The sequence below is a fragment of the Arvicanthis niloticus genome, chromosome 23 (assembly GCF_011762505.2).
Source record: "Arvicanthis niloticus isolate mArvNil1 chromosome 23, mArvNil1.pat.X, whole genome shotgun sequence".
NCBI lineage: Eukaryota > Metazoa > Chordata > Mammalia > Rodentia > Muridae > Arvicanthis > Arvicanthis niloticus.
Window position 1 is genome coordinate 3,386,991 of NC_133430.1, and position 25,263 is coordinate 3,412,253.

The 25,263-nt window shown below is 39.6% G+C and overlaps 1 protein-coding gene across 2 annotated transcripts in view; it reads right to left on the reverse strand.

Moving 5' to 3' along the window:
- The window catches only part of Esyt2 (extended synaptotagmin 2), a 90,613-nt gene that overhangs the window by 14,663 nt on the left and 50,687 nt on the right, over window positions 1–25,263 (reverse strand). The window contains exons 7-15 of one of the 2 annotated variants that reach the window (XM_076920947.1): window positions 22,372–22,427; window positions 17,015–17,135; window positions 14,476–14,652; window positions 13,141–13,223; window positions 10,274–10,322; window positions 9,098–9,187; window positions 8,569–8,664; window positions 3,355–3,417; window positions 147–221 (exon numbers count right to left, since the gene is read on the reverse strand). In XM_076920947.1, coding sequence (XP_076777062.1) covers window positions 147–221; window positions 3,355–3,417; window positions 8,569–8,664; window positions 9,098–9,187; window positions 10,274–10,322; window positions 13,141–13,223; window positions 14,476–14,652; window positions 17,015–17,135; window positions 22,372–22,427 — 810 coding nt within the window. The remainder of the gene's footprint in view (window positions 1–146; window positions 222–3,354; window positions 3,418–8,568; window positions 8,665–9,097; window positions 9,188–10,273; window positions 10,323–13,140; window positions 13,224–14,475; window positions 14,653–17,014; window positions 17,136–22,371; window positions 22,428–25,263) is intronic. The other variant, XM_076920948.1, reaches the window with a different exon arrangement.

A 25,263-nucleotide genomic window follows, 5' to 3' on the forward strand; every position in this document is an offset into this window, starting at 1 on the left:
ATTTGTAACACTTGATCAGCTTGCATTTATGAAATGACTTGCTGTGGAAGCAATGCCAACACATCGCATGCCTGGGCTGCTCCTGCTGGGGACAGTGACAGGTGGGGGCCATATGGAGAGCGCTCAGAACTCCATCAAGCTCTTACCTTACTCTCTTGAGCCTTGTGACCGACTGACATCTGGACAAGAGGGTTTGGGTTGCTGTTTATTTTCTTCCCTGACTATCCAAAAAAAACCAAAAAACAAAAAAACAAAACCAGATAAAATAAACACACTTTGAAATGGGTCCTGCTAAAGAACGAGACAACAGTTCATTTTTATGGACAATAGTCACTTCTATCTCCCTCTGACGCCTCAGACATGGAGAGCACCAAGGAGCAGTGGAGGCAGAGAACAACTGCAAAGCAGCTCCAAGCCACCATTAATATGTCCACCATGGAGCAAACACAAAACTCCCATTCACATGCTTTTTTTTTTTTTCTTTAAAGCGAGACAGGACCTGACATACTGCTCGGCTACTGTGGAACTCTGTGGCATGAGTGATTCTCCCCGTAAGCCTCCAAAGCGATTGTGACTATACACACAAGTGCCTATGTCTGTCTGCACACAAGTTTGAAATGTCAAACTTTAAAAGTAAGCTACTTTGGGGCAATGCAATCTTTTAAAATTTAAAACTTTAATATTAACTACAGTTCTAAAAACTGACTTATTAGGATAACAAAAATGAACTAAATAAATAATAAAAAGAAGACAAATATAAAAGAGTATTAACTCAGAATACTTCTCCAGCTGCAGTATAAGACATTAGAGTTTCGGATTCACACCTTTACACCTTGAACCTACCACCATCCTGTTCAAGTAAACAGTTATCAGACATTGGATATTGCTTACCGGCTGCTAAGTAAACATCACCAGAAGAATAAATGTCAGTTAGAATTTCATAGAATTAAGAAAATATAAATATGATTTAAAAATCTATAAACAAAAAAATGACAAGAAGCATACTTTAGCAGAGAGCTGACAGAAGGAAAGCACAACAGATAGGTGGTATGAGGTTTATTTGTAACTTAGCCCCACAAAAAGATGCAGTTAAATGTTAATGTAAATTAGACAGTCAAAAAAAGTATTTTAGTTAAATAATTTTAGTGTCAATCCTCAACACTGCAGCAATGACAGAAATAGATGTCAAAATCATTTAATTATTCAAAAGATATGACTAACCCAAACCTACTGTGATAATCTATTTTCTGGTTCATCTTTTTGATGTAAATGAATTCTGCAAAATGAAATAAATACTGTTAAAAATATCAAAGCCAGCTGATTTTTCCTAAATTCATTTCCTCTCCCTTTAATATGAGAACTCCTAACCCTGGGCTGAGCACCAGTCCGCTGGGATAGGGGTGCCACATCGCTTTTCCTCCTGGCTAGTTGAGAAGCTCTGTCTGTCAAGGAGGGCATGCAGGTCTTGCCTATACCAAGTATGAGGTTCAAGCTATTAAGGAGAACTTGCATAGTCCTAGAGCATAAAATCACACTGATTTAAGCCACATCTACCTTGGGTCTTTGACATATGAATTTATTTCTAACTAATATTAAGACTGTATTTATAAAAATGGGGCCATTCAGTTTTAAAGATTTAATGAATTTACAATTTTACAGTGCGCCTCCTTCTAATATTTTTAAAAATAAAATGAAGTTTATAACTGGTAACATTAAAAACCAGCCTCTGAACAATTTGCAGTTGTCACTGCTTTAATCAATTTATTTTGCATACGTGTGTGTGTGTGTGAATGCCACACTAAAATTTATTTATTCTAATCTAAATTTGCAGTAAATATAAAATAAATAAAAGTTTAGCTGGCACTTTTATAATCTTTTTAATGGTTTATAGCATAAGGATGTGCCTTAACACAGATGATGCTTTAGATTATATTATATAAAGTTTTTAAATCATTCATTAAGTTTTTGACCATGACAGAACATTTAAATTACAGCAGCATATGTCAAAAGTATAAAATATGGTAAAAATAGTCTTTTAAGTCACATGTTGAACTTAATGTACTATGTAGAAATGATCTCCCAAAACATAGTTTTATTCTGTTGAGATTAAATCTCATCTTCCTAACTCTTGGCTACTGAGACTACGTTTTAATCTGAGCCTTGGGGTCCATGTCTACAAAAGAGGCACAATACCACAATACCGTGTTTAGAACTTTTTAGACTTAATTGAGCTGATGTGTTAAACCAGATAATTATAGCACATCTATTTATCTACCTATTACACAGTTTATATATAATAATTTAATTTGCTTACTAACCCAGTGAAGAAATTACTTCCACCCTGTAAGTAGGATGTATTAAATATTGTCTTTGAATCACAATGCTGAGCAACATGACTTCAGAGCTCTCCTTCCTGACCTCTGTGCTCTGCTGTCCAATAAGACAGCAAAAGAATGGCGAGCAAAGAGTTGCTGCAGGTCCCTTCCTTAAGTCACCGTAGGTCCCAACTATGCTGGGAGGCATCGTTGTTTCAGCAAGTAGGGCATCATGTCCTAAGAGTGTTAACCAGCACTCTCAGGACATGACGCCTTACTAAAACTACACCATTATCTCCTTAGTTCAGGTCATAGGAAGGTTTACAAATATGGTACTCACTGACAGTCTCCTTCATTTTAGAAATTTAACTTACTTTGCTAGATAAAACTGATTAAAATGCTCCTATTTCTTTGGAATATTCTTAAGACAATTATACTTATACTGCCCCTGGCTCTCACTGTAATTAAGCTTAATTAAGAAACAAACATTAACAATTTAGCCAGAGAACACAAGCTATTGTCTTGGATACGAAGTGGAGCTTAGTTTTCAATATACCTCATTTGATAAAAATTGAACCTTCTGGAAAGATCTATCACCCAAGCCCACTGCACCAAAGCCATGAGGTTGATTGTGAGACCTTACTCAACATATTGGAAGAGGCAATTCCTTAAGTATGCATCATCAACAGTTTGCAAGGTGCATCTTTAAATCACAATGTGAAAATTAGGTTAAGATTTTAAATAGAACTTTTAGATTGCCACTCACAAGTTCAAATACAAATAAAACACAATATTTTAATGGCTTTATGATAGAATGAAATCTAAAATTTCATATATTGAAATTTTAAATTTTAACTGTGGTTGATGTAGTATCTTAAGTACAAATTCTCGAAAAATAAAAGTAGAATCTCTTCTTTTGTACAATCAATTATTAACTAGGGTGGGAGGTTACCTGCCCACACATTTAGGAAAGCCAAAGTACCGTCTCTTTCAATATGTCTTGATTAGCACTGGAGCCTCAAGGGGACACTTTGTTTACCTTTAAAGCTCTCTGAACTGCAGACTTCTTCAAGACACCGGGATTAAAGTCTAATGGGTTACTCTTTCAGGTCAGAAGAAAATGAATACACCAAGGGTTAATAAAACATGCAATGAGGAGTTTATGTAAGGTTAATGACATGAAAATTAATAAAAACAAATTCTGAAACTAGGCCAAAAATCGTACAAACTGCTAGATTTACACTCAAGATTTTACCATAAGCAACTGATACTCTAAAATACCAGGACACACTTCCTCATCCTTGGTAACCCTTCACTTCTTCACCTCTGACTTGTAGTGTTACCAGAAATCAAGAGCGTGACTTGAGGAAAGGCCCTAATGTCACCCACAATTAGGGGTGTGACATGAAGCACAGTAGGAACCATGCTTTCCACATTGGTGGAGATGGCTGATGCCACTGCTATGCCATCTGAGACCTGTGTTTTTGCTATAGCATCATCCAGAGACAGAGCCTATCCCTTTTGTGAACATCACTGGCCAACAAAGTCATCCTAAGTTTCACCTGGATTTAAATACATTCTACTGTTATAGGCTGTATGTCCTCCTGACTGAAGTTTTTCAGCTGGTTGTTGGCTCATTCTCAAACTGACCATTTGTTTTATAAGCTTTCAGGATTCACATCTGAGGTTAAAGGTTTTTGCCATTTTAGTTATAATTGACTTAAAATGACATCAAATTTGATTCTTAATTTTTATTTTTTTTCTTAATGTTTTATTAAACTGAAGTTGTATGAAAGAAGATGGAGAAATGGCTTCCCAGTCTTCTATGATACAAGGGAAGTGAGAAGTAAAGCACCTAGCTGGGCTCCTGTCACACTAAGTGGGTCTAAATCTAGACTATTCAAGCAAGACTACAGGGCTCTCTGAAGACTCAGAACGTCCTGCCCCTATGTCTGGATGAAGCCTGGCCAGGTATTCCTTATTATTCCCTAATAAGTTCCAACAAAGCATTCTGGTTCAGAGGGAGCTTGTCTGATGCTCTCCAGATAGAACAAGGGCCTTCCTTTCCTGAAATTTACACTGAATAGAAACAGCTGAACCAAATGTACTCGTGATTCTAACATGCTTCAATTGTTGAGAAACAAAGACAACAGTGGTAGTATGTATTAGGAATGTAACAGCTGTGAGTGAGGTCACAGAAAATTGTATGTCACAAGGGGCTGGTGGGGGTTGGGGGTGGGTGGGGAGGGAAGACTAGTTACCAAAATAGTTACTGAAATACTGGCATATGTTCAGGTGTAAGGTTCAGAAGTCAGACACCAGGTACCATGTACTCCTGGACTCTCAGTCACTGTAGACAGCAGCACCTGTCCTTTCCCCCATCCCCAATCAAGAACCATGCACTCAGGATGGGAGGTCATGTGAGACTGCTTGCATAGCATGTAGGAAGCCCTGAGTTCAGATCCTAACACCTCAAAAAATTGGAACTGTGGTCCATATCTATGATCCTAGCACTTGCAAGTAGATGAAGGATTATCAGAAGTTCAGTGGTTATTCTCAGCTATATAAAGTATTTCAGGACAGACCGGGATATATGAGACCCTATCTCAAACAAACAAGACCTAAAATTACCTGTAAAAAGTAATGTTTGTCTTTAAGGGTCTGCTCAGTGGTAGCTATGGCATAGTCATGTTCTTACATGTAAGGTAGGCAGCATGGAAATACCATTCATCTCAGATAATCTTCAGTCACAGAATTAAGAGAATATAAGCAGTGAACATTCTACAGTGAAAAGGTCTCAGATCTCTAATCTTAGTCACATGTGTTTTGTGTTGTCTTTACACTGGAAACCAGTGAATAAAAAGTGTATATATGTTTACTCCACAGGAGATTTTATGTGGAGAAAGCTCTACTCTGTGGGGAATTCTACAGAAAGGCTAAATAATAATAAAGTAGATATTCCCAAACTGAAATAAAAATAGGTGCATCTCTTCATCATAAAGCTCAACTCTGAAGAGAATGAATTCTGAGAGCCTGATCACTGATGTCAGAATTACAAAGCAAGTCAAGAATCTGACTCAAAAATGTGTTCTTTGTACCAAGAAAAAGCAGTTATGGATTAAGAAAAGAGACCTAGAAAGATTACTGGAGACACTGACAGAATTACATAGATTGGCCTTGTCACTTATATGAGTTCTTGATGACTTTTTCCTTAAAAAAGAGAAGCATAAACCATTTTCTAAGAAGTGATGGCTTCTACTGGCATTATCATTGTAATGGCCTTCCTTTTTTGTTCTGTTTTGTTTTGTTTTTGAGACAGGGCCACAATACTGAAAGAGGAAATGTTCCTGCCTTAATCTCCAGAGTGCAGGAGTTATGGGAGGACACCCCTCTACACCAGCTTTCTTTTGCCTTTTAAAACGGCCTTCAGCAGCTTATGAGTACAGAGTCAGAGACACCACGGTGCTGCTTATTGGTAGTGTGACTTTCCTTTTCATCAGGGTACTGTTTTTCCTTTTCCATAAAACAGTGCCAAATAGCCACATTCCCTTCCTTAAGAGGTCTTAACAAATCTCACTCATTATAGTACAAATCTAAAGGGAGATGCTATACACTGATTAATAGAGTAGAGGCTCTGCTGTAGTTTTCTATGACCTCAGAGGAAATGAACTCAGCAGCCACCAGAGAGCCCTGAACAGCACAGGAGTGGAAGCAGCAGACAGGCGATGGGATCAGATATAATGCCATCAAACTCGGGGAAACTCTTTTAAGTTCCTAGAAAGAAAGAAATCACGGACCCCCTACAGCTTTCTTCTCCAGAGGCTCTGGCTGGGTCATGTGGCAAAAGCAGGCTCTCACATGATGTGCAGACTCGTGGCTTCATGTGACCATAACTGGTGACAGAGGACAAGGTGGTGTGGACTGGAAGACCGCCTAAGTTCTAATGCTGCTATCCTTCTTGAGAAAAAATAGATTCAAGAAAGTTTTGTCAAAGTTAGAGTAGTATTTATATCTCTTCTTGAGATGAACCACAAAATCCATTTAATCTTATGGCTTTGTTTTTCCTTCAGAGGACTAATTATAATACTTTATGGACCAGCAGCAGTAGAGTTAGTTCATGTTAGTTCATGTTAGTTCATCTCATGTCAGATGTACTCCCAACATCACAGCAGAGTCACATTTGACAAAACCAGCATCAAATGAAGACATGGTAACTGAAGTCATGCAAGAAAATGAAAATAGCATGCACAACATTCCAGTGAGCAGACTGCACAGAAGCTCCAGGCCACACTTGGCAGTCTTCAATGAACACAAAAGAAGGAGCTGGAGGACTCACAAATAGTGCTCTATAGACTGAGGTAGTATTCTCACAAAACACTAGTCCCGACGCTCGCCTCTCTTTTAAGTAGCCACACCCAAAGTTTCCCTCGTAGATACTCTTAGGAAAATGGAGACAGGAAGAGAAAGCAAAGAATGGTGGATTGTGGTCAGTGGGCACACACCAGAAGCACAAATACACAGGGTGCAGAGAGCCAACGATCCCAGGACAGACAGGGACTGGCCAGCAAAGCCTCCCCATTAAACCAACAAACAGCAGGAGTGGCTTTGGGATCCTTTGTCTCTGGTGAGCCACAGCACACTGTGAGCAAAGTGCCCTTGGGACAGAGGAGCAGCACATCCGTCTCTCGGGCTCTCGTGGCATTATCTGCATTTCAAATTGAAGTGACAAAGCACATGACTTTACTGAAAAGCCCAGTCTCATTTTTCAACTGTAATCATCACTGTTTTCTATGTCCTAAACTGTGTACTAACTTCCTTTCTTTTAAAACATTTTTTCCATGTATTTAGTTGGGGTGGGGGCTTGCCATACATTCTTGTGGAGGTCAGAGAACAACCCAAAGGAGTCAGTTCTCTTCTCCAATCACGTGTGTTTTAAGAATTGAACACAGGTGGCCAGGTTTGGAAGCAAGTGCCCTTTACACACTGAGCCATCTTGCCAGCCTGACAAACTTCCTTCAGGTATTATAAAACATTGCCACATTTGACAGCAAACATTGTTGTGGTCAAAAGCAGAAAGCTCTACTATGTGAGGAATTCTACAGAAAGGTAAATAATAATAAAGTAGATATTCCCAAACTGAAATAAAAATAGGTACAGTCACAGACTTTAGTAGATAAACTGGTTGAAAGATTATACTATTTAAGAAAAAAAAATGTAAGAATTTAAATAGCTAAAAGTTAGACAAGGAAACTTCATTGAAAGAAAGGGTATGCTATTAGCAAAATGATAACTATATATTCCTATTACAAAATGCTCAATCATATTTCAGTTGCTAAATTGAAATAAAATGTACCAATGCACAAAGTATATTAATTTCATTTTTTGTTCACAAAGCTCAAATAGACATAAAATTTTCAAAAACTAAAAGGTGTTAAAAAATGATGCAATTTCATAAGCTATCAGGATAAAAGTCCCAGAAAGATTGTTAGACAAGATAAGCAAAGTGCTTGTTTGCTTTTGTTTAGTCTATTCACAAATGCACTTATACGACTGAGCATGTACTATAAAGGAAGAATTATGCAATGGACAATCTTGGTGGGTACACCAACTGTAACTGATGACAGTGTTTTTTTCTTTCAACAAAACTGGCTGTTGACACAGTGACATACAGAATGCCCTCATATGCAAGCACTGGCACCTAAAAGTTACCCAATAATTTAACATTGATAATGACGACAACATTACTTTAGCTAGTGGGATTTACAGCAGGACAGTGAAAAAATTCACTACCCTAACATGTTCAAATTACTTTTTATTTTATAGGTTTTCCCTCCTAAAACCAAAACAATCTGATATAAACAAATAAACAAGCTTTTAAGCTAAACATTATTATTTGACACTGTCTGTGTCTTTGTTCAGTTGGAAGTATCCCAGGTGGCATTAATAATGTTCCCCTTTAGCCCTGAGGGTAGTCATAGCTCAGCAGCTTGCTCTCCACTGTGCTATATCTAAGATACACTTGGGGTTTGTGATCAGAGCTACTTCTTTTATTCCTCATTTTAAGAGGAGGATTTTTACCTTGAGACAACTAGGCTGTAATAGTTAGATATAAATATGCATGTGCAAAGCAAATACTACCTATGCCCCTCTCTCTGATGCTGCCACATAAGATTAGGTAATATATTGTAGCTGGACAAAGCAATAGTTCCCAAGTAAGGAGCACACTCACAGGAGTTAGCTCTGTATTACCTACCGGAAGGTTTCTTGCAGAGTCTAAATACAAGATCAGCAGTGCAGATGAAAGGCCATCATTGGCTTGATCCTTGTCAGCTCTGATGTCTGCCAGCACCTATGAGATGAGAGAAAAGTCTCAGTGAGCGTCTGTCTACAAGCGTGCACACTATCTTCACTAGACTGTGCCCAAGAAGATACAGTAACAAACAGCCTAATATATACAGCAGAAGAAGAATTGAACCGATGTCTGCCAAATGACAAGACTATTATTCATACAAACCAATTAAAATGAAGCACTAAGATGATATCTAGGCCTTCAAATCCCTGTGCTACTGCAAGCACTAAATTTAAAGGTCTCAGAACAGGAATAATGTCCTATAAATTGTACTTTCTATACTTTTATTCCTGTTTACCACTGTAGTGACTTTTGGCACAGTAATCAACATTACTAATACAAATTTTTTTAAAAATAAGAACCAACACAATCAAAGAGAATGGTCCTAATAATCAGGAGTAGGTGGTTATGAAGAGAAGACACTGCACAGCACCTTGTCAAGGTTTGCGGCATCAGGCATCAGTGTGAGCCACTCTAACTTCAAATGCAGCTTTCCTTTGGGAACTTCGTCCAGAGTGAACCACTGCAGACAAAGTGTTTAAGTTCAGCAAAGGTGTTTCTGAATCAAATATTCTGATTAAAGTTGCAAGTTACTCACTGCCCTTGTGGCACCAACAGTTCTTAACTGGCCCTGAAGGAATGCACTCGCCATTTTATGTCTCATGCTCCAAGGGCCAGGGTTGGCAGACACCATACTCAAAGACCCCTATGCCCAACAAAGTCCTTAAGATACAAGCAGCACTATCATACATACAGGTTCAAGTGCTCCATACTGTCTAGCACTAAAGGCTTCTGTGTATATGGATCACACAGAATTTAGAGGTCAACAGAGTATAACACAATCCCAAACACTGAAATAGCATAACTGAGTTCAGATACTTGTTTTTCCATTGCTATATATCAACTGATAAAACAGTGCATACTTGTTTCAGCTTTAAAGTAGTTACACAAAGACCACCAAACACTCAATGCTAAAAGGGAGTGCCACAGGCAGGACTCAGTCTCTCCTGCTCACCACTGTGATTAGTGACTGGCACCTCACAGATGTACAACAAACACTGAGCAATGCACTGAAGCACTCAGGGAGAGGGCGCTGCTGATTGGGCTGCACTTGCCCGAGTCTCCCCCATCTTCTGTCTCTCAGAAGCTATTGTGCAGTTCTCCTTCATGTATGTTCTTATTTTTATGGCATTATGGGTCACTCTCCCTGCTTGAACAAACTGTGAGTGCAGTTACAGGTGCCTTTTACACTCTAACAGCTCTGTGCATCTCTGCGACTCACTCCAACTACAGCAAAAATCTCCAGCTGTAAACTTTGTACACGTATTTGCCCTAATTCCTCCAACGCATCACAGTCTGTCCACAATAAAAGTCGGGTCTGCATTTTGTGCTCACCCACACTTTCTACCCAAGGCTCTGCACGTGTTAAACAAGCACACTATTGCGGAGCTACACTCTTACAACATTTGTGAAGCGAATACTGTTCCTAGAGTAGAAGCTAAACTTCTCCCAGTGCGTAGGCAGGCAAAAGCAGTGGATCCCAGTGACTCTGGCACACAGGACATACTTACAGTGTTCATTAAGTGGACCAAACTCAGAGAGAACTTACTTCATCTAAAAGGCGCTCCTTCTCAACTTCAATAAGATCAATCATAAGACTATAAGAATAAAACAACACAACATTTTAGAACATAGAAATGCACTTCTTCCAACTGAAGAAGTTGAGCATTGTCTACGAAAAAGTACTCTAGAAATGCAAAAAACAAAACAAAACAAAAATCAAAACAAACCAACTATACAATGTACCAGGAAACCTTCCTCAATGCTTCCTACAACTTATGTCCAAGAAAATCAAGACATAACAGGGTTAAATTTTTGTGTCAAAATATTAACCACCTACACTAGGCTAGAACTGACAGGGCTCACATGTGCACACACATGAAGGCCTAGGACTAACATCAGGAGCCGACGGTGTCCATGTTCATAGAGGTCCAAGACAAACACTCTTCATCTTACTACAGCAGTCTTCCAATTGAACCCAGAGCCTGATATGACTAGTTTAGGCAGTAGGATTGTTCTGGCCATGCTTCCTCTGCCTTCCAACTGCTACAATTACAGGCAATGGGTTCTGGTCTGAACATAGATCCTCATGCTTACATGGTAAGTTCTTCATGCACTGATCTCCCCAGCCAGAGATGATTTTCTGTGTCTTAGACAGGGACTCACTATGTAGACGAGGCTGGCTTTTAACTCAAGAGACCTGCCTGCCTCTGCTTCCCAAGTACTGAGACTAAAGGTGTGCAGCACCAGGCTTGACTAGCTCATGAGTTTCTACGTATTACCCTTTAGTGCCATCCGTCATCACTGTGGACACAGTTATTTGCATAATGAAGTATAAGTCCACACTTTATCAAGTCCCTTAGCTGGTACAAGAGTAGGTTCTATCACCACCGAACAATCCTACTCTAATTCAATCGTGGCACTACCTCACCAGAGCCAGGATGATGATGATGAAGGGATTAGTCTACTTGTACTTTTGAACATATCTCCTTTCTCCCTCACAATCTAGGTTTCAGGTGGATCAGTCCAGTCTTAGCCCTAGTCAATGACAGCATGATTCTAGTTGTTTTAGCAGCCTCTCATCTACAGGCTTACATACATATTTGATTGGACCATGTTCCGGCTCCTACTTAAGCTTTGTATGCAATCACAGATTCTGAAATCACAGCACAATACATGGATCTTAGAGATTTTGAGGTCAGAGCACAACACACAAGACCATACTTGAGGCATAATCCTTGGTAATGTAACCTAATCGTTTACCATCTCCCTCCACAAGAAACTCATTTAAATAACCTTAATTAGACACACATGCATTAGTTGTGTGTATGCATACTCATTCATTCTGTGTACAGATGGAAATACACAGCTGTGAAGGCCATTTTTTTCTTTGTTTTTCTTTAGGTACAGTTTTTGTTTTCTTGAAACACGGTATCTCACTGACCTAGAATGAAACTTACTAAGTACTTTAGTTGGCCCTAATTAGCCACAGGGACTAAACCTGTCTTTGCTTCCCCAGTGTAATCCCCCAGGAATTACAAGCATGTGTCACTATGCCCAACTTTTTTTTTTTTAAGATTTATTTTATTTATGAGTACACTGCAGCTGTTTTCAGACACACCAGAAGAGGGCATCAGATCCCATTACAGATGGTTGTGAGTCACCATTGTGGGTGTCAGGAATTGAACTCAGGACCTCTGGAAGAACAGTCAGTGCTCTTAACCACTGAGCCACCTCTCCAGCCTATTGGGGGGTGGGGGGGCATGGTTTCTTGTGCTTTCAATGAAAGCATTCCAACCACTAAGCCAGTGGTTCTCAGCCTTCCTAATGCTGTGACCCTTTAATACAGTTCTTCATGTTGTGGTGACCCCCAACCATAAAATTATTTTCATTGCTATATGACATTTATTTTACCACCGATGCAGAGGCCTGAGATGTACCCACGTATTGGGACAGTACATACCGATTTGTTTATTCCAGTTGAAGAACTAATATAACAGACAGCCATGAGCCATCTGACATGGGTGCTAAGAACTGAACTTGGGAAGAGCAGCAAGTATTTTTAACCACATTGCCATCTCTCACAAGACATAAAAAGCACAGATAACAAACTGACTGTATTGTGGATACACTATGAGGCACTGGCAGCGTTACGGCAGAGATGTGTACAGAGTTCACAGTAACAGAGAGGACGGTATGATGCTTGTAACTATTTCATAACTACAATTTTGCTACTGGCATGAATCATAAGAACCATTCCAACTGAGCTATCTTCTCAGTCCTGGAAACATATTCTTTAATATTTATTTGTGCTAGCTTAATATGCGTTTATGTGTGTGTAAAAACCAGTGTGTGGAGGTGCCTACAGAGGCTAGAGGAGCTGCAGTTTCAGGTAGCTGTGAGCCATCTGACACAGATATTAGGTACTGAGGAAGAGCAGAACGCATTCTTAGCCACTTAGCCATCTGTCAGTCAGGAATGTATTTTTAAAGCCCATTTTCCCAGTTATATTAGTTCTTCAACTGAAGTAAAGAAACCATTATTTACCATTCCAATATGTGGATTCCATGTAAGTGACTGTACTCTAGCTAACTGAAAAGCCTAAAGTTAAACCCACATTTACAACCTGGAAGGAAGTAGTTTCAGACATCCCTGCACAAAGAGGGGCTGGGGGTTGAGGGGGCTCTGCATTCACTGGCTCTCCAGCTTGCATAGTCTAGCTGACTGGTAAAATGAACCTTAGTGTCACTGAGATGGACAACAGAGTGTTTTTAGAAGTAAAACATTTTTAAAAATATGTGGCAAAATACAAGTCCTATGTAAAGGGCATTTAAGATGTATATATGTAAATAAATGAATCTTAAAGCTTGAACCAAGGAGAGTGGTTAGAAGGGTGTTCCCAAGCTCTCTCTTCACCTTCCTAAGAAGTCATCCTTGTCTGGATCTTCATCAAAGAGTTCAATCTCCAATTCTTGTCCAGGGTGTTCATAGACTAAAGCCTGAAAATGAACGGTTAGTGGTTAGGCAGTTTTACTATCACAATCAAATACTAAGTATGATGATTATAACAAATATTACCATGTACTTTTCTCTTGCAGTAAGCAGTTTTAAAAGTATATACTTTCTTACTGTCAGAACACATGCACTTCTTGATGACTAGGCCATTCTAAAATATTTGCCCACAGAGCAAGTCTGCTGGGCCTGTTTCTCTGTTTCTGGTAACCTGAGTTCCATGTCAGTGGCTCAAGCACAAGCCCCTAAAACTAGGCAGGTGGCAGTGTGAAGTCACCCATACATACGATCTAAGGTCTAACTAAGCCAAGTGAAGATGAAGAAAATGGCCCTAAATTCTGAACTGGCTCCATTCAGATGTTAATCTTGAAAACCACTTAGCCACTCAGAGAATAGGAACTGGCAGGTGACAGAGAACTGAGGGTGGAAGGAAAGGGCAGAACACACCCCTGTTCTCAACAATTCTGTCCTCTGTCAATCTCCAATTTTAGATCCCGCAGCTTATACACCCGACTTTATCCTTAAGGAGCACTACCCATGGTGCTGCACTTAGTAGCCCAGGCCTGCCCAGGTCAAGAGATGCAATGGAATGACCACCAAAGTCAAGTAGCTCCTAGCTGGGTGTGGCGGTGAGCGCCTGTCCATGCTTGGGAGGCTGAAGCAGAAGGATCAGGAGTCACAGGCCAGCCCAAGATATAAGTAAATAAACAAACATCATCTCAAGGGAAGGAAATAAAATGTTAAAAAAAAAAGAGAGAGAAAACAAAATAAAACAATTAAAATGGAAACAAAATGTAACAAAAACAGTAACAGCCATCATCTATCCACTGAGATGTAAAGATGTCCAGATATATTAAATGAAAATGTATAAAACAGTTTATTTTTATATTAATGTGCTTTAACCACATATAATATTTTATAACCAGAAAAGCCTATTTATATTAAAAAATATAAAATATTGCCACAAATCATTGTGGTAGCCTTACATAACTACTGCTTAAAACTATCATGTGCTCACATTACAACACTGTTTTGTGGCAGGAGAGAAAGTACAAAATTTCTCAGAAATGAGAAGTTAAAAAACCTTCAACAATAGTCCAAGTTAGCCACACATTTGTGCAACAGTCTGGAGTGAGACTGTCCGTGCCCTCCCTCTCAGTCACCACATCGTGCAACATTCTGGAGGGAGACTGCCCATGCCCTCCCTCTCAGTCACCACACCGTGACACCACTGCTCACCTCATACACTTCATTCCACTGTGGACTAAGGTTCTCTTTGACGACCTTGCTCTGGAAGATTTGGTTGCCCACACGGATAATTCCATAGGGGTCCGATTTTCCCTTGACAAGGCCTTTAAGGTAGGTGTCTTTTCCCTGAAGATCTTGAGCTTCAATAAAATGAATCCTTAGGACACCCTGAAGAGAAGAACAAGCCACTGACCATTGCTGTGCAGAATGGAAGACATGAAGTATATACCTCAGCAGAGACTGTGACTGCTCAGCTGTGACACGTACTTAGAAAACAAGAGTTACAACAGGAGGACAGTATGTCATCCCACTAGAGGGTAAGACTACTGATTCACAGCAAGGACTCCTCCACAGAAATGCAGTGAGAGCCTTAAGTCTTCTTGGCAGAGGAAAAACTGACTGCAGAGATTCTAGTGGGGCAGCATGCTTATTCCCTAAAAGCTCTAACACATGGCCACAAGGCTCACCAAAAATTATTACATTCTGAGACTAAGTAGGTAATAACTAACATGAAAGGGTACATCAGACCTGCTACTAAGCATTTCTTATTCAGCAACCATGCCATTCAAATTTTAGACTAATTCCATGAAATACTGTTATTAAGTCTACTTTATAAAAGAAGAAACTGAAACTTTGAAGTAGTTCTCATCAAAAATAAACAATTCTTCCCCAAAGTTGTTTTATTTCTAAGAGAAAAATATTTACTCATTTCTTTTATGACAAATAGTTTGATAGGGTAATACTCTTCCTCCAAATGCTTGAAAAAGAAATTACAGGCTAATATTCCTGGTTTCTCAGGACAAGACAAGCTTCTCTGCAGATGACCACACTTTAGAAAGCACTAAAAGATTCTTGCCTGTAGTTTCGTATGGCTACAGCTGAGATGGTATGGCCACATCTTTCCACAAGACTCACATTAAACTCAGAGAACACAGATTGTTAAGATCTACACCAGCTCCAGTGTTTATTGTACTTAATGCACAAAACAAAAGTTTTATATTTTTAAGACAGAGTTCCTTTTCTTATGTGTAGTGTTATCACATCTGTTGAATGTCTACAATATAATTTTATCATCAAATTAAATGGGGTATGCTTTCTTTAAAAAAAAAAAAAAAATGTACGGAGCAGCCTGAGAACATGTGTCTTGGGTTTGAGCCTCAGCATCAAAGTGAGACAGAAAGAAGGACTGATACATGTGCTTAGTGTGTGCTTAGTGTGTGTGTGTGCGCGCGCGTATATGCATACATGCTCATGCATGTTGTCCATTGTGTATTATTGAAATCTAAATGAAAAAGTAGAGGGCATCAAGGGAATGTTATTTCTACTTCAGGAAATAAAAATGAGAACTACACAGCCACTGAAACGGCAGCAGCTTACCTTCTCCTGTTTTAGTTAACCTAAAAACTACAGTATGCACCAGCACTACTCCTTCTTGTAGACAAGCCTTGGCAATACTGTTTCCTTGACATCTGTGTATTTACAACAACTGGCTGACACTTAGACCTGCTCTCTAATTACGAGAGGAATACCTCACCTTCTCCCACAGCTGTTCTGTTTACTCAAGGTGCCTCCATAGACATATGACCTAGTTCTATGCTCCACATTTTATAGGAGCTGAAACATATCCAGTCCCATGCCCAGGAGGACCTCCTGGCCTAAGAGCTCTGTTCTTCCTTTTTTTTTTTTTTTTTTTTAATACAGCTGTTGTGCAAGGGCCTCTTCTGCCACTGGTGGTGTGAGTAAGAATGGCCTCCAAGGCTCACACACTTCAGTGTTTAGGGAGTGACACTATCTGAAAGAATTAAGAGGTGTGGCCTTGTTGGAGGAAGTGGTCATGGGGTTCAGATGCTAAGCCAGGGCCAGTGTGACTCTCTGTCCTGCCTCCTGCAGATCCAGGTGTGCTCTCAGCTCTTTTCAGCAGCATGTCTGCCTCCATTCCACCATGCTTCCTGCCATGCTGATAGTGAACTAAACTTCTGAACCTGTAAGCAAGCCCTAAGTAAAACCCTCCTTTGTAGGAGCTGTTGTGGCCATGGTGTCTCTTCACAGCAAGACTAACTTCACTGACGAAGTTCATATATATCTATATATGAAGTCATTCCAGAGATAGTCCATTCCAATGCTTGAGAAAAAAATTACCTCATCATCATATCAGACTTTTGATTGCATCGGCAGCATTATCTCACTTGCTGCTGAGAGAGATTATATCAGCACAGAAGACAAAGACAGCACATATTTTCTGAGATGACTTTTGCCTGTTGTTACTGCTAATCTTACGGCTTTTGATTACATTTGTAGAATGAGTCCTGCTGGTCCTCTGAAGGAACCTGCCTGAAGTCTCTGAACAGCTTTAGGGTCGGAGAGCATCTCTCTAGAGTATCTCCGGGGAGTGCATGGCCGCTAGCAATGCTTTAACACAAGTGGCATGAGAGCTGCTCAGAAAGACAAGTTAAGTGTAAAGGTAACAACACCCTGTGCTGGCAAAGTCCTAGTATGTTTTTAAACACTAGAGATACAAACGCATGCTTACCTTTGGTATGGGAAACCGCAACTGAGCTATTTGAACTTCACTGACAAGAGGAACGGTGATTCGGTTGGGGAGCACTAGATAGTTTGATATTATATCCAAAATGATAGTATCAGATAAACCACTGTTAGTTGGGAGATAAAGAACAAACAATCAGATAAATAAATTATATATGCTTGCTGTCACCTTTAACAACGAACACACACAACTCAGATCCTACAGCCATGTGCAGGGTGGAAGTTCTTTAACTCTCCCAGGATAGTACTTAGAGTTAGTATTTCAATATATTTCAGCTATGTTTCAGTACAGCGTCAGGAATACTGCTGTTGTAATGAGGCAGGCTTTAGTTTTGTAATGCGACATAAAGTTTTAGCTCCTTTCAAATATTCCTATATGGCTTCATCATACACTTAAGATATATTTCTTTTTAACATAAACATTGCAAACATAATTAAAATATAGAGAATACAGTAAACACTCACAAATCCATTTCATGCTTAGTGTTGTATATTGCTTCTAATGAAGTACAATAAATTAGTTGTTTTTTCTTCATTTTGTAAACATAATTCTAAGTACTTTAATAATTTTTATCTACTATATCACTGTAAAGTAAACTTAGTATTGTGAACAAAAAGTATAGGAAAGCATTTTATATCTACTTTTGCCTGTTTTTCAAGGGAGATATGAGAATTAAACAGTGTACACATAAGAATATTTTGGAGACATATCCATGCAAGCTTCCTTATTCTAAAAAGCTTTTACTAGAACCCTGAATTTTAAAAGAATCATGATTACTGCCAGTACCTTTTGGGATTAAGTACTAGCATATGTATGTGATTATACATGTAAACGTGTCCTGTCCGTCATCATAATCACTTAAGCAAAACTGATACGTGTGTGGCAGTAAGGCATGGGCCTTTCCTCACAAGTCTTTCAGTCTAGTAAAAGAGAAGACTGCACAGCAGTCCTATCAGTGACTATCAGTGAGCCCGCCTGTCAATACTATAGCAGTCCTATCAGTGACTATCAGTGACCCGCCTGTCAATACTATAGCAGACCTATCAGTGACTATCAGTGACCCTCCTGTCAATACTATAGCAGTCCTATCAGTGACTATCAGTGACCCTCCTGTCAATACTTCTGAAGAGGCGTGAAAGGCTTGTACTTCATCATTTCTTCTTAAAGTCACTGTTTTGTTTATACTGAAATAGCTGCTGAAACAGAAGATCCCTTCCTAACTGAACTGTTCTGAGTAATATCTTCACTGCTGGAATAATGGAGTGCTCACCTTTAGCTGGCAGGACCATGCCTAGAAACCAGTAGTCACTGTGTCCAACACCCAGGCAGCCTCACAGCACTCTGCACAGTTACCAGGTGTGGATGCTGCTCCCAGGCCCCTCCCAGAATCCAAGTATCCACAACTTTTCTTAAAGACACTGGTTCCCAAGTCTGCTTTTCAGCAATGTTCTTGCTCGTAACACCATCTTCTGCCTCACCTGACCCAGACCCTTACACTCCTTCACATTCTCTATGTAGAATAGGCTCTTCATTGAAATCTAACAGAGATTTTACATCATGACAACAAAAATGTCTTGCGCATTGAACTGATTCAGACATTATTCCTATTTTGTAATGACTCAGACTCATTTTGTAACCCATGAATAGAACGTATATACTATCTTACAAAGCCTGGAAAGATTAGACTCAATTATTAAGTATTTACCTTTTTTGAATATTTTTAACGTAAGGTTTACTGTATACTTGATGTATACAACAGAAGATCTTTTTAAGATAGGGTGTCACATTGTGCAGGAGAGCCTCAAACTTGCTGTATAGAACAGGATGGCACTGAACTTCTGACCTTCCTACCTCTGACAGCGCTGGGATTCCCGACAGGTATGTACTACTATAGCCATCTGGCTTAATAGAAAATCTTGGCCTGAAGATTAGTAGTCTCAATTTTATATTTTATTACATGAAATTTATATCATAGAGACTACTATATTTTACATAAATGCATATAGTCATACATAAATTATATAGTGTATCTAAATATATCTTTATTTTAAAAGGATATTCCTATATATCCCTATTGTACAATAGATACCTTAATTGTAACAATCAGTACATCTTTATCTCTGTATGTGTATGTGCCTGCATGTAGAGAAAGAGGTCAACTTCTGGTGTTGGTCTTCAGATGTCTTCCAACTTGTTTTCTAAGGTAAGGCCACTCATTGGGACCTAGAGTTTGAAGTTGTAGGTTAAGCTAGCTGGCTGGTAAGCTCCAGTGATTCAGCTGCATCCCACCCCTGTGCTAGGAAAGTAAGTACATGGAATTACACCTGGCTTTTTATATTGGTGTCAGAAACCAAACTAAGGTCCTCAGGCTCAGCAAGCACTTTGTCAACTCAAGGATTCCCAGGCCTCTGAAGTTCACATTTTAATGATATACTTCTATACATACTATACTATATTATATACTTTATACTACACACATAAGACACATTAATAATTAGAAGAAATTACTGTAAAGAATCTGATTACAGCAAATGGACAGAACTAGAAAACATCCCTCTGAGTGAGGTAACCCAGACCCAGAAAGACAAACATGGCAATGCACTATTTTATGAGTATTAGTACAGGATAACCATGCTACAAACCACAGACCCAAAGAAGCTAAGGAACAAGGAGGGCCTAAGGCAGACAGAATGCTTGAATCTCACTGGAAGGGAAAATATAGATTGATTACACATGTGGGGTGTGAATTGAAGGAGGGGACTGGATGGGGGAGGGTGCAGATGGAATAGGAGAGATGAGGTGGGGGAAGGACAGAGGGAGAGATAACTGGATGGGAGAGAGCAATGAGCTGGAAACCTAGGACAATGGGAATTCCCATGAATCTATGAGGGTGACCCTAGCTAGGACTCCTACCAATGGAGATATGGAGCTTGAACTAGCCATCTCCTGTAACCTGACAAGACTTCCAATGGAGGACTGGGACATCAACCTAGCCACAAAACCAAAATGTGTCCTGCCTACAGATGTGCCTGGGTAAAAGATGGAGTGGAATTTTGAGGTGCATGACTAGCCATGAGAGGGAAGCCAGCCCTGACCCAATTAATGATATTCTGTTGTACACGCAGAGAGGAGCCTAGCATTTATGTCATCAGAGAGGCTTCTTTACTCAACAACTTACGTAGAGACCCACAGTCAAACATTAAGTGGAGCTTGTGGAAGAGGGGGAGAAAGGCTTAAAGGAGCTAAAGGGGACAAGGACACAAGAAAACCTAGAGAATCAACTAACCCCAGGCCCACAGAGACGAAACTGCCAAGCAGAAAGCATGCATGGGACAGAACTTGGCCCTCTGCACACAAGTAACAGTTGGGTCTTCATGTGGGACTCCTAAAGTGAGAGCAGGGGCTGTCTCTGACTACACTGTCTGCCCCTAACAGAGGCTGCCTTGTCCAGCCTCAATAGAAGAAGATGCCCCTAATCTTACTGCAACCAGGTATGTAAAGGCTGGTTGAATCTCCATGGGAGGCTGCTCTGTTCTGAGGAGAAGGGAAGTGGAGGTGAGTGGGGAGAGGGGAGGTGAAAGGGAGGGACTAGGAGGAAAGGAGGGAGGGAAACTGTGAACAGGGTGTAAAATAAATAAACAATGTAATCAATAACAAAAAAGAGACTGTTTACATTATAAATCACTGTGTAAACAGACAAAACTAGTTAAGTGTGCAAGTGACATGTGCATATTCTCATTAGTGTGTCCACAGTGATTGTGTAGAGATCCTTAATACATAAAATGGTTTTGGATTGGCTGAAGTCTTGTGAGGGGACAGGACACATCTTCTAGGCCACACTGCCACTTACAGAACTCACACTGTCATTTACAATTACAGATAAGACGATCAGCCTGCCTATCTCAGTCCACCTATGATGCTACATAAAGACAAGTAAAGAAGCTTTCTTATCTTAACCTTTGCAGATCCCTGTTGCTTACCTCTGGCTAACAAAATCTAGCAAGCACTGGCCGCTTCCCAGTGTACGCTCTCCCTCTGTATGGGATCAGTCACTGGAAGGGAGGGGGCTCAAGTAATTGAATGTCTCTTGGTTTCTCTGTAAGGCATATATAAAACTAAAAACTGACTTGAAAAAAGCCACAGAAACCTATCCAAGACAGGTGGATATATAAGGTGACCCTGGTGTTTCTGTAAAAGTAGCAGGAAAGACTGTGCTGTTTGCAGAACCGCTGGGCACACAGCAAGAATCTGTCTGAAGACAAGCACAAGTCAAAACCTGTTAGATGCATGAACAGCCCATATCATTTGGCATCAACATCTGCCTGAGCCCGACACCCACAAAGAATGCTCTATGAGCTGCAAAGGCCAGTGCAGGTTAAGCTCGTGGAGAGCCCCTGAGAATGTCATCTATGTCCAAGTGAGCAGTGGTCGGCTCAGAGCAGGTGTGTAATACCCATGTCTTGGCTGAGTGATAGCACTGAATTTTAAAGGTGCTACTTCTACACTGACTATTAAAAGTATTATTTAAAAATGAAAAAGTATCATTTGGGAATCCGAGTGAGTAGCTCAGAGGTAACTTAAAAACCCTGAGTTTAATCCCCAGCACTGCAAATAAAAATACAATTACCTGTGTCAATTTAAGTCAGTATTTTGTTTATAATCAAGATTCTAATGAACTTGGAGTTTATCAACAAACCTTTTAAAGTTGTACTTTTCTGTCCACAGATCTTTTAAAGATAATAGCATTTCTCTCTTAACCTGGTAAATCATAATACATTTTATTGTGACTATGTCTCAGATTACTAAAACTGCTGTTTTTTACAGATCATGAAACAGAACCTTGTTTTAGCAGTCGTTTCAGAGGCATAAGCAAGCATACAGAAGTAGGAAGCAGTCTGAAATCAAACATTTGAAAATCAATTTGTAAGGGTAAAAATCCATAGATTACAGAAATCCACTAGAAACAAATGTAACTAATAACTAATGAGCCATGAATTTTAACCTCCAGACAGAATAATGAAAACATCAAAAGGCTTTGAAGACTGTGTGCAGTAAGGACAGATTGTGCTGTGTCAGTCTACCACGTCAGACATATGACAGTGGCTCTGCTAACCCTCTCACAGGACAATGTGCTGTTGGTGACTCGAGTGCCTGCTAAAGGACAATTTCCTTGTTTTCTATCCACTAAATGGTTACAGGATAGAGAAGAGCTTCCAAGTCTGTGGTTAGAAACTTCATATCCAGGTCCATGTTTGCCTACTCTCTCTGGAAGTAAGGCGACAAAAGGCAGCCAAGAGCTGGGAAAGAACAGTGGCAACTCCATGCAGGCCAACAAGACTTACTTCAATCCAGGGATGTCCAGAAGATTAGTCAGTCCTGTCCAGTTAATCTCTAAAAGCTGTTTTTTAAAAACAAGAAAAATATTAAATATCAAAACAGTTTCTATGTATCTATCATAGCAAATCCAAACAGGTTTGTGAAATAAGTATGATAAGCATTGCCACACTTTTTCCCAACATGTGCATCAAAGATGTACTACTTTCATTACACACGAAGACCTGCTCGGTTCGTATTTTATAACGTCATAGTTTTCTCTACTAAAAATATATAATAATTTATCTGCCCTTTCTCTTATGCACAGGTCCCTGGAATATCAATGTCTCCTTTATCAAAGTTAACAATTCAGTGATTATCTGTTGGGAGCCGATTCCTAGCAGAAAGCGGCTGTCATCTTTGCAGCCATCTCGGACCATATACCCTGACAAGAGACTTATTTTCAACAGCCTACAACAACTGAGCACACTCTGATAAACATCTTGTTTATCCCACATATCTTGTTTTGTTGTTTATTGCCCCCAGCTGCAAGGTGCACGTGGTAAAGTGTCTTCATCTGTGTTCCCCTGCTTGTGCTTATAAATACCCAGGATTTCCTTGCAATAAACGAGACTAGAGACTTGACCACACACCCTGTCTTGTCTCCATTCTTCATGTCTCTTACCCCTCCATCCCCACTCTACATCCATCCCTACACAGTGGCCCCCAAGCCGGGCAGTGTGAGCCTTGACAATTATCCTTTGTTTTGTTAGTTTGTTTTGTTATTTGTTTGAGACAGAATCTCACTGTGTACCCTGAGCTGGCTGGAACTCATGAAAACCAGGCTGGTCTTAGACTCGCAGAGATTTCCTGTCTCTGCCTCCCAAGTCCTGGGATTAAACATGTGTGCCATCATGGCCAGCATGAATACGCGCATTTATACACACACAGCCTAACATTCAAAAATGGGGGGATGAGTCGGCAAAATAACCCATCAGGTAAAAGTGCCTGCCACACAAACCTGATGATCTAGATCTAATCCCCAAGATCCATAGTACAAACAGAAAACTCCCCACGAATACCATGAAAAGCAAAAATTTTGAAGTGGAACATGGTGCTAAAAGATAAAGGCATTCATTTTCATTATCAATACCTCGTGATCTCCCAAATTACTACTTAAATTTCTATTACCAACAAAAGTATTGGATAGAAACATTTCTTCTCCATGTTGCTACCAAAACCAGATATTAAAACTTACCCTAATTGGTAATAGAACAACAGTACTTTACTTTGAATTTTTAACTTTCATATTCCTATGAATAGAACATGTTCTATCTATTCATTGGATATTTATAGTCATCTCAGAAATTCTTACATATTTAGGTAGGAGTCTATTAAGTAGACATAAACAGTTAAAACAACTGGTTGTAAATAGTGATTTTCTCTAATAAAATGGATACTGTTCACAATAAAATACTCAACGTTTATTACTTGTAGAGGACACATTAAGTGAAATTGTACAGTCTCTCTCTACAGAGCAAAGCTAAGGAAAGAAGTAATAAGTTTCAAAAAATCCTTCCTGATTGCTTTCCAGCAGGAGAAAAAATGTCATAAAACACAGAAAGACTAGGCAGGTGGATCCTGGATTCAAGGTCAGCCTGGTCTTTAGAGTGAGTTCCAGGGCAGTCAAGGCTACACAGAGTAACTAGGTCTCAAACAAAACAAAACAAAGAACAAACAAATAAAAAACAAGCCAACCCCCCCTCCCCCAATTCAATCAATCAATGAAACAAACAAACAAAAAACCCAAAACACCTGGACAACTACATGGCACAAGATTTAAAAGGATATAATGTGGTTACCCCCCACAACATGAAGGCAAGACCCTATTCCTGAAGATATCACTTATTTACATCCTTGAACATGTAGAACTCGAGCTGGTGCCCAACTAGAAACTCCAACACTACTGGGAGGTACTTCACAGGCCACCAGAGGAGAAAAAGAATCATCAGTCTCATCCAGCTACAAACCATGCACCTACAACAGCAACCTGCCTGCAAGATATATTGGTGCAACAGTGTCAAAAATAGTATGAAAGGAACCAACCACTTTTTGGCTGGATTTAAGGTCCACTCCCTGAAATATAATTCCACCTGATACTGTTAAGGTGGCCAAGAACCTGAAACCTAAGGGAAAGCCTATTACTGTTTTACCAAATGAGCATAGCAATAAAATGACTCCTAATGACATACTGCTGTAACTATGTGCAGAAACTGTTAATTAACATAGAACCCTCAACTAGACAACGTGCAGACAGTGAAGCATTCGGTCTCAAACAAGATGTCTTTATCAAACCCCTTCCCTCACAAGTGGGCATCTACGGCAAAGAGTAAGCAGAAGAAGTGTAAGAGCAGAGGTGGTGGAAGACTCCAAGGAAACAACGTCTTCCAGACACAAAAGCACTGATGCCCATGTGAGCTCACAGAGACTGCAGCATAGGGAAGACCCCTGCACAGTAAAAACGAAGGCAGCACAAAGTCCCAGCCCTAATCAGGAAGCTGCTTGCAAGAGATGCCTGCTGGGAGAGGGGCAATATGTTTAAAACAGGCCTCATGATTATGATCAACACAAAAATGAACTTCATAGGTTTTTGTGTTTGCTTTTTTTGTTGCTGTTGTTATTGTTTGGCATTTTTGACTTTTTTGTTTTATTGGTTTTTCTTTCTTTTTTATTTTTAAGAGAGAGAGAAAACAAAATTGAGTAGGAAGGTGTGGAGGGCCTGGGAAGACTTGGGTTAGGAGAAAGAATATGACCAGATTATATATTTTAAAAATTAAAAATTTAATAAAAGATTACAATACAACCTTTAAAATAAAATTAAAGGACATTTACGACACAATTTTATGATTTAGTTATAAAAA